Source organism: Engraulis encrasicolus, chromosome 7 (assembly GCF_034702125.1).
Source record: "Engraulis encrasicolus isolate BLACKSEA-1 chromosome 7, IST_EnEncr_1.0, whole genome shotgun sequence".
NCBI lineage: Eukaryota > Metazoa > Chordata > Actinopteri > Clupeiformes > Engraulidae > Engraulis > Engraulis encrasicolus.
Genome location: NC_085863.1, coordinates 2,101,181 through 2,112,004, shown reverse-complemented (window position 1 = coordinate 2,112,004; position 10,824 = coordinate 2,101,181). Strand labels below are relative to the sequence as shown.

The 10,824-nt window shown below is 42.9% G+C and overlaps 1 protein-coding gene across 1 annotated transcript; it reads left to right on the top strand.

The window, feature by feature from the left end:
- Window positions 1-779: 779 nt before the first annotated feature.
- Window positions 780-5,241, top strand: LOC134453289 (zinc finger protein 239-like). The gene is made up of 2 exons (XM_063204164.1): window positions 780-858; window positions 3,795-5,241. Exons 1-2 carry the CDS (start codon window positions 780-782, stop codon window positions 4,649-4,651), a joined length of 936 nt encoding a protein of 311 aa, XP_063060234.1. The 3' UTR covers window positions 4,652-5,241.
- The last annotated feature ends 5,583 nt before the right edge of the window (window positions 5,242-10,824 follow it).

Below are 10,824 nucleotides of genomic sequence, written 5' to 3'. Positions count from 1 at the left end.
TTTGCACCTTAATGGGTGAGACCCGTTAGTCACCTAACGACGGGAGTGGTCTACAGCTCTTCCATTTAAACTTTGATGGGCATACCTTTTGTCAACTAATGACGGGAGTGGTCTACAGCTCCACCTCTACTAGTGGCTCAGGGATAAAGCTCCTGGCTCCCTAACATCAGGTTACAACTGCAGGAGACTCGGCTGAACAGAGGAATCGTTACCATCAGGTCAGAACTGCAGGAGACTTGGCTAAAAAGAGGAATCATTACCATCAGGTTACAACTGCAGGAGACTTGGCTGAACAGAGGAATCATTACCATCAGGACAGAACCATCAGGTCAGAACTGCTGAAGACTTGGCTGAAAAGAAGAATCGTCCTGAAGCTGCAACCAGTAGTTCTCCTGGCTACAACTACAACTGATCCTTTTACTATCAGAACCTGGATGAATGAGAATCTTCAGAGGCGCCTCATCGCAACTCGCACTGAACATGGATGCCATGAAGGAAGAGGACATCTATGCCTTTTTACCAGAGCATTTGTCTACAGACACCAAATATAGTGGCACTTGTAGAGGTACTACACCAATCTGCAAAGAAGAACCATGTTTATCCCATGAACTTGAAGGAGGGGAGAAGTCTCATGTCACGAAATGTTGTGGTGATTAGAGAAATTCTACAACGCAGCCATCAACTCCATCACAACAGGCAATACCTGTGAAGGTGATTAAAGAAGAAGAAGAAGATATTTGTGATTTCCTCCCCGAGTATTTGTACAGAACAAATCGTACATGAAAGAAGAAGCCATTGGCGTGAAAAGAGAAACAGAGTATTCTCTAATGGAATACAATGGAGACATGGCCCTAATAGGTAAGTTCCTATTACAAATAAATCCCCCCCAAAAATCAATCAATTGTTTTAACATTCTTTAACACTAGAACTACCACGGAGGGGTCAATTGACCTTTTTACCTAAAAGCCCCACAAGAGGGTCATTTGACCCTTTGGACCCCCTGCGGACACTCCTTTTGTTGTGGAAATGTGGCTGTTAGCAGCTCACAGCTGTCACTTGAGACACAGTGTGTGTGTGTGTGTGTGTGTGTGTGTGTGTGTGTGTGTGCGTGTGTGGATCATTTCCAATGCCTGTTGAGTGCTCTGCATCTTCGTTCTTTGGAGAGGAGCTTCTTTCACTACAACATTTTTGAGGGAAATGAAGCAGTAGTCCACATGCACTGGTATTTATCCATCTAACAATTGCCAGGTTGCATTCACATGAGTCGTTATGGTCACATGGCATGGGAGATTCACACGTTACAGTTTTTCTCGATTGGTTTCTCGAAACTGAGATGACATTCTCAAAACAACACGGACAAATCCCCGAACAAACTTGCAATCTCCCAAAACAGAATGGCTTTTTTCATTGCTTTCATCAGATATCAAATGCTTTGTACATGTCTACTTATTGTACTGTACTTGTCATGTTTAGTACATCTCTGCAGATGGATATGTACAAATACCCTTCAGTTGACACATTCAGCATACATTCAGCACATTTTCCAAATAAATTGACCTTGCTTATCTAAACGAATTAGACAATTCTCAGTCTAATGGTTGCCCTCTCCAAAACACGTCACCATTATTCCATTGTGTAAGTCATCATATGCAAAGTGGTCCACGCAATTCCCAAAACAGTCAAGGACATCATATTTTAAGAATTTCATTACATAGTAAATTCATGACAGTGTTCAACAGGTCAGATGGTATTTCAAACGACATTCTGTTTTGAACAATTGCTAGTTGCTTTGCCATTTGTCCATGTTATTTTGAGAATGTTATCTCTGTTTTGAGAAATGAGCCAAACCCATGAGAAACCTGTGATATATGGGCATTACTTTCTGTATATGAATTTACAGTAAAGAAAGTTACTGATAAATGTCCTTGGTAAATTGTCTGTGTTGTCAAACTTCAATGGTTTCACTCACTTTTTCATGTTTATACATAGTCGAAATCTGTTAGCTGAACGTAGATAAAACACCTAACCATTTTGACTGGAGTGCTTACACAATGGCAAAGGGACAATGTATTTTGGGGTGTACTGATGATATATGTGGGTAAGACATGGGTAAACTGTTTTTGGGGTGATATGAGCGAGTGATGAGGATCCATGTAGTTATGCTGAACCATCCAGTTTATTTTGACAGAAGGACTAAATGAATGCAAATGAGCCAAAGCAATTGAGAAGGATCTATGTCATTTTGATGGTACTGACTATTTATATGTGAGACGGTTTAGTGCTGATGCAAGAATGAGGTGTTTTGGGAGGTATATGACATTTTGCTAGTTATCTGAACTGTTGTGTAGAAGTGTAAGAATGTTTGACCAAATGACCCAATGGTTGTAGGAATGTCATCTCAGTTTCAAGAAATTAGCCAAACCATTTGAGAAAAACTGTGATTCAATCATTATCTGGTTGCAGTCATATGATTCGTCATGATCACATGGGACATTCACACGTTCTTTGATGACTTATATGAAGAAAATGTGCTGAATCAACCAATTGGGATAGATCAGCAAGGTACATTCATTTGAAGATTCTACTAAATGTAAGCTGATTGTGTTAACTGTAGGATACTTGTACATAGCCATTTGCAAGGATGTACTAAATGATTGAGACATGTACAAAAGCATTTGAAATTTGATGAAAGCAATGATAAATGCCATTCTGTTGTGAGGAACTGCAAATTAGTTTTGGGATTTGTCCATGTTTTGAGAATGACATCTCAGTTTCAAGAAATGAGCCAAACCAATGGAGAAAAAACTGTAACACACTGTCCGCCAAACTGTGCTATCTGTCTTTGCTGCTGATATCTTCATGCAAGTTGCTATTTACCTGTGGTGATTTTGGAGGCTGACAGCCCTTGGGAAGAAGCTGTCTGTCCCTGCCTGACCCCTCACCCCACACGCGGCCCCTAACACCCTCATTACCAGAACAAAATGAGTGATTAGTGTCTTAGGTAAAAGCCGCCGGGTCAAATGACCCCTCTCTGGTACTTCTAGGTAGGCAGAAAAACCCTGGTAGTTCTAGTGTTAAATGGCACGCTGTATAATTGGAAAGCAATAAGGTTGGTATGTGTGTGCCTCTGCTCTGGTGTGTTTGTGTGTGTGTCTGTGTGTGTGCCTGCTTTGGTGTGTGTTTGTGTGTGTGTGTCTGTGTGTGTGTGTTTAGTGTGTGTGTGTGTGTGTGTGTGTGTGTGTGTGTGTGTGTGTGTGTGTGTCAGTGTGTGTTTGGATGTGTGCTTTGGTATGTGTGTGTGTGTCTGTGTGTCTGTGTGTGCTTTGGTGTGTGTGTGCTTTGGTGTGTGTGTGCTTTGGTGTGTGTGTGTGTGCTTTGGTGTGTGTGTGTGTGTGTGTGTGTGTGTGTGTGTGTGTGTGTGTGTGTGTGTGTGTGTGTGTGTGTGTGTGTGTGTGTGTGTGTGTGTGTGTGTGTGTGTGTGTGTGTGTGTGTGTGTGTGTCTGCTCTGGAGTGTATATTCTCACTAACAAAAGTTATATCCACTAAAAGAATATGCACAAGTCTTGTGACATATAATATTTTAAATATCACCTTTTTGCTTTAATACATATCATTCTACAAAAGCATTGTGTGCGCCTCATTCATTTACTTTTACGAAGATGAACGTAACAGTACATAGGCTATGACCCCTGAGGAATATGTTCAGTATACTATACGAAATGTATGATATTGTCTGTAATTTGTTTATGGAATTAAAACTCTTTTGTTTGTATGTCTTCCTCTTATATAATCAGATGAACACCAGACAGCTTCTACTAGCACAGACCATCAACAGTGTGCCACATCTGAAAAGAGGTTCGAAGCAGAACAGCACCAGAGAACCCATGCACCAGGAACCCCATTCAAATGTGACACATGTGGAAAAGGATTTACACATAAGGGTGATCTCATCAAGCATCAGAGAACCCATACTGGAGAAAGGCCTTACCAGTGTGCTACATGTGGAAAAGGCTTCACAGAGAAAGGCAGCCTCATCAGGCATCAGAGGATCCATACTGGAGAACGGCCATACCAGTGTGCTATGTGTAGAAAAGGATTCATGTGGAAATGTGATCTCATCACCCATCAGAGAATCCATACTGGAAAAAGGCCTTACCAGTGTGCTACATGTGGAAAAGGATTTACACATAAGGGTCATCTCAACCAGCATCAGAGAATCCATACTGGAAAAAGGCCTTACCAGTGTGCTACATGCGGAAAAGGCTTCATACAGAACTGTAATCTCATTTCCCATCAGAGGATCCATACTGGAGAACGGCCATACCAGTGTGCTACATGTGGAAAAGGATTCATACAGAACTGTGATCTCATTTCCCATCAGAGAATCCATACAGGAGAAAGGCCTTACCAGTGCACTACATGTGAAAAAGGCTTTACATGCAGAAGTGCCCTGAAGACCCATCAGAGAACCCACACTGGAGAAAGGCCTTATCTATGTACTACATGTGAGAAAGGCTTCACAGTGAAAGGTGCCCTAATCATCCACCAGAGAATCCATACAGGAGAAAGGCCTTACCAGTGCACTACATGTGGAAAAGGCTTCATACAGAACTGTAGTCTCATTTCCCATCAGAGGATCCATACTGGATAACGGCCATACCAGTGTGCTACATGTGGGAAAGGATTTGGACGGAAAATTTTTGTCTCAACAGGCACCAGAGAATCCATGCTGGAGAAGGTCCTCAGTAGTGTGCCATGTGTGGACCAGGCTTTGCACTGAAAGGTGTCCTCATCTGCCATCAGAACATCCTTCAGACATATCACTGATTCTTGAGAAAGTGGCTAAAACAGGTTGCAATCTTGAAAGAAAAAAACGAAGTGAATTACAAAATAATATGGTATATCCTCGTAGACAAAGGTCTTGGCTTTTCAGAAATGCACAAGGCCAATCTCCCCATTTTCATTTTTTTTCAGAAATCAGGTTTTTCTCCGATCATACCTTGTTTTTTGTCAACACCGTCAGACACAATTAAAAGCAATAGAAAGTGTATTGATTTGGTTGCATATGTATCTGGAGTTTTTAAGTGATTGTGTGTGATTTTTGGGTCACACATACGCCTTTAAATGTTGAAAATTCACTTTCATTCTATTTTAATACTGCTTCATGTGTTCTAATTTAAAAATATGTGCTGTCAGACAATGCTTACTTAATGCCTAAATAGATCAAACATTTTTTTGTAATTTCACAAATATTCGTGTAGGCTTAAATTTGCTATTACTTTGACAATTCAACAACTCCACAGGAAAATTTTGTAAACACATTCATTTAAAATGTCCAAAACTCCTTCTTACGGTGGTGATTTAAGAACTGACGGTGGTGACAGTAATCTGAAGGTGGTGAAAGTGACCTAATTATTAGCTACATTTAGCAAAATAAATAGCCCTCTCAAGTCAATGACATCTAGCATAAACACTTTATTTTTGTGTGTGCACAGTATGTTTGTGCATGTGTTTTTTCTTCATTTGTTAGATACTCTAGGAAGTAGGCCTAGATTATTGAAAATGTGGCATAAACAGGTTTTAAGTTGTTCAAATCCAAAATATAGAGGTGTATTATCATAGATGAACGTCTTGGCTGTGCAGTGAATGTATTGGCCAAGCTCCCCATGGTTTACATTTTTCATAAAATGGGCTCTTTCTTGGTTTTGTCACCAGCGTCAGACAGAATTAGAAGTAAAAAAAATATGTTTACTGTATTTAAGTGAATTACTTTTACAATTCAACATAATTGTAGATACTTATTGGAAGCATATTCTTAAAACTTGTCAAAAACATGTAAAACACATGCTTTTTTGTGAACTACATCAGATATCACCACCGTCAGGTTTTGTGACAAAAAACCCTCCAAATGCACCTCAGTGGAGGCTGGAGTATAAGTTTGGGTCACAATTATTACTAACATGTCTGGTAATGTTTCATTAACCAGCACAATTTAGTAAAATATGGAACAAGATGATGAGCGGAACAAAATCTGACGGTGGTGACATCTGACGGTGTGAGACAAAAAAACACTATTTTACATATTGTGCATTTTTTGCTCACATTAGCCACTTCGTTTTCGCTCTGTTTCTTAGGGGCTTCATGCCGCTTCTGAAAAAGTATATATAATTAACATTAATGTAACATAATACTATTAAAACCCCCGACGGTGTTGACAGTTTATGGTTGGGACAGTACCAGTGTCCAAACAAATTATCAAATTGAGGAGAAATTAGTAAACTTACAGGAGCTTCAGTGATGGTGAAGTATTCAGTAGAGCTAAAGGTTTGAAACAGGGTCCTAAGTAATGACAATGACCTTGTGCATACCTGATTTTATTGTCTTTTTAAAACAATCTGACGGTGGTGACTAATATGCTGGACACACTTTGAGCAATCAGAAAATAGTAGTAAATATTGCTTTACACGCACTATGTGCATATCTGCAGAACCACTTCAATATGGACTTTCACATCATGGTGATATTATTCAATAATATCAGTGATTTTCACATTTTAAGTCAATTGAAATGATGATGTCTGTCCTTGGGACAGCTGTTTTTACAGGGTGTGGGCAGGTTTATAGCCATGAAAAGTAATAAAATTACACTTAAATATTTCAAACGACAGTACATTTGTGTAACAGACCCCTGGGTCTTTACCTGGATTCATTTTGTTCATGAAAATGTAGTTTATTTTCAACATAATTGGCAGTTTATTGCAGAGACATGTTTTAGCCGCTTTCTCAAGAATCAGTGATATATTACTTGTGTTTGTGACTACTTTTTAAATAAAGTTTCTTTTCATGGCACAGTGAATGTTTCTGTTAATTATTTTCTCCATGTATTAAGCAATTAGAAAATAACTCTATACCTTTAGACATACAGAGACCCTTAGCATGTCCTCTAATACAACAACAGCACACACATCAAGGGTGAGCGTAGAAGAGCCACTATTGTTAAAGTGAAGTGGGTAATGATTATGCATGTTGAAATGGCTTGGGGTAACAGCCACATTAGAGTATAATGGCTTCCATTGTTTATATGAAGGTGATGATATCAGAGGGGCCTGTGTAGGACACCTACGGTATCTTTCTTCATTGTTAGGGAAGTTGATTGTGGAAATTAAAACTTTACCAAGAAAGTCTCAAGCGGGCAGGCCCCCACCTGCCTCAAATAATTCCAATGAGAAGGGCGCAGAACCTGCCGATGGATCAGAACACCCCCTGCCTAGGGTGACAACAGCATTATATCCAATACAACAGTGATTGGACACTTTTTATAAGTCACACCCAGATACTCTGTAGAGTTCTCCAAAGAGTATCCAATCACTGGGCGTGAATAATTAGGCTGATGCACTTGGAAGTGTGCACAATAGGCTTTGAGAAATGCCTCCCGTCAAAGTGGAAATGCATGGGTTCTAAAGTTTGTTTATAACCTGACGGCGTGAAACTAATTGTTGCAAGCTGCTGACAGTCAGAAAAATAGCCCACGTGGTTGGCTGCCAGTGTCTTCCCCTCCACATAATATCGTGTTTACGGAGAAGTCACTGGTTAGAGGGCAGCAGTGTCTACCATTCCTCCTGATTCGAGGCCAATGGAAGCCACAACTGGTGTCTAATCAAGAGGAATGGTAGCCACTATTGGCGTCTAATCTGGAGGAATGGTAGTGACAACTGACGTCTAATCAGGAGGAATGGTAGCCACAACTGGTGTCTAATCTGGAGGAATGGTAGCCACAACTGGCGTCTAATCAGGAGGAATGGTAGTCACAACTGTACTGGGTGGGGTAGAGAGAGAAGGAGAGTGGGAGAAAGGGTGCGAGAGAGAATGGAAGTCCCAGCCTGGTTTATAGCTCATAACCGCAGTCATGGGTTACAGTCACTGCTGACCTGACTGTGTTTAACATTGAAGTCAATGGCAGTGGCATTGCATGAGGGTTTTGGAAGCCCATATCCTTGATGCTTAGCTGTCAGTTGTTTTTTTTCTTTGATCTGGTGACCCACACTTCTTCATTATACCCCATAGATTTCTATACGACGCTTAGGTATTTTGGTGGTTATGGACATTCTAAATCACCAGACAGAACATTCCATTGACTTTCAATGGGGTTTAATTTCTGGCTAATTAGTAATCAAATTAACCACAAAATACCTAAGCGTGGTATAGAAATCTATGAGGTAAAATAAAGAGGGAAGTGTGGGTCACTAGATCAGATATCAAAAAACTGCTGACAGCTAAGCATCAAGGATATGGGCTTCCATAACCCTCATGCAATGCATATCTGGCCACTGCCATGGACTTCAATGTTAAACACAGTCAGGTCAGCAGTGGAACCCATGACTGCGGTTTTGAGTAATGGACCAGACTTTTTAAAGCCTCGGGACGCCAGTGTTTAGAGTTAATTCGTTGATGCAGATGATTAGTTCATTAGCTTGTTTAGACAACCTTTTCATGACATGCTATTTTTTTAGATCGGAATTTTGGGTTCATGAGCTGTATGCCAAAATCATCAATATTAAAACAATACAAGACCTGAAATATTTCAGTTGGTGTGTCAGCTCTACCATGATGACAACTTTGGCAGGTTGCTGACCATAGCACGATGTCTGGGCGCAATGATGTTACGGTTATTTCTGAGGGGAATTTCAGTTGGCGGCTGAGGTCAGCTGCCATCTGCCACTCAGCTCCCAGTGACAGGAGCGACCGCTTTGTCCCCTTGGTGCGCTGTGCTGTTGTCCCCGGCCTGGTAAACTGGATCCACCTTGGGGATGTGGGTAGGTTTGCTGTCCGGTTCACCTGCTGTGTGCTGGCCTCCAGGATCTCTGCGAGCTTGCGTAGGATTTTGTCGTGCCGCCACCGGTATCTTCCCTATGACAGCACCTTCCTATCCTTCCTGGTAGCTTTGGACCAGTTCTTTGGTGCTGCTGCCCATCCTAGGCCAGACCTGCCTGATTGTGTGACCCCAACAATCTCCTGGTGCTTCAGCCGTTCCACTGCCTGAAAAACTGCTTGGGATGCATTCCACTTCCGTCCAGTGCGAATCTGAGGGTTGGCAACTCGAATAGCCGGGTCCGTTGAGTCTCTCAGTTCGAAGTGGAGTCTCACCTTCTCCTTTTTGTAGACTGATGGACTGCAGTGGTAGCTGCAAGGTGTTTCTCCCAAACAGTGCCGTGGTGGAGAGAGAGCGTGGAAGGCCGAGCCACTTCCGGATGCCTTTGCCTCTAGCTTCAGGACCGCGGTCATTGTGATGTCACTCAATTCCAGGGGCCACATTAGGCGGTGGTACAGAGTAAATTGGTAGCACCACACCTTGTAAATTGGTAACACCACACCTTCCCTGGTAGGCACTGGTCGATCTTGTGGAGACCCTCCTGAAGTTGGGCTTTTATAGCTGAGGCCATGTTCTTGTCAGAGAGGTCTGCATGTACATTCTGCCATGGCTTCTCACAGGTGCTTCTGTCAGTAGGGGGATTCTTTCACCAGCCACATTAAGACGATGTTGTCGTTCCTGCTCCCTTTTCTGATCGACAGGCTGCGAGATTTTGGTGGCTTGACTTTCATGCGAGCCCAGGCTAATAGTTCTTCTAGCCGTCTGAGGAGTCAGGCTGTGCAGGCTGCTGTTTGGAGGAGGGTGGTGACGTCATCCATATAGCAGCTCATGGCTGGAAGTCTTTGGCCTGTCTCTGCTCTGACCCCTCGTAACATCTGTCTTCCGCCTATCAGGAGGATCTCAAAAGCCACATTGAAGAGGATGGGAGAGATGACGCATCCCATTGCTATCCCCTTCTCCAGCCGATGCCAGTCGGTTGAGATATCCCGGGTTGTGTAGCACGTACAGGTTGTCAAAGTAGGTGGCTACCAAGTTCTGGACGCATGCTGGTACGTGGAAGAAGCTGATGGCGTACGAGATGAACTGGTGAGGAACAGATCAGAGGGCGTTTGCCAGGTCCAGCCAAACTACATGCAGCTCTTCTTTGCGTCGTTTGGCTGTCTGGATTTGGTCCCAGATCACTGCCGAATGTTCTAAACAACCAGGGAATCCTGAGACTGCCTTTTTGCAACTGGTGTCAATGTACTGGTTTGCTAGAAGGTAGCTCGTCATCCGTCTGGCCAGGATGTAGAAAAAGACCTTACCCTCCGCATTCAACGCATTCAACAGGGCGATGCCTCTGAACTGACTGAGGAGTCTTTCACCTTTGGGATGAAGGTGGTGACTGCTTGACACCATGCCGAAGGGATGGACTCAGTTTTCCAAGCCGCAACCAGCGGTTTTCCAGCCTCCAGAACGCCTTCAGGAGCCCATGGTAGTTCTTAAATACCTTATAATGTACGCCTTATATAAATACCTTATAATGTACGCCGTTTGGCCCATGATCTTGCATGCTCCACTACCTGCTTGACTTGTGCCCACCTGGGTAGGGGGGTGTCAAACTCTGTGGAGGGCTCAGGTGGGCGGGGTACATAGCCTGGTGATCCAAGGGGCTTTGCTCTCAGGTTGTCGCTCAGCTGGTCCGAGATGTGTTGCTCCAGCTCCTGCTTGGTGACCTGCAGTTTTCCAGTCTTACTCTCCTCCAGGAGGCTGCGGGCGAATTTGAAGGGTTCCCGGAAGAAGCATGCTCTTGCCTTCTCCCTGCGACTTCTCCGCTTCTTAATCCTTTCAGCTCTCCTGAGGTGGGCAAGCCTGTCCTTGATCTTGTCCCAGAGATCTTTCAGGCCCTCTTTTTCCTCTGGCTCAGCTTTCCTCCAGGACTTCCTCAAGAGGCTGGAAGATTTCCTTTTCCCGCCT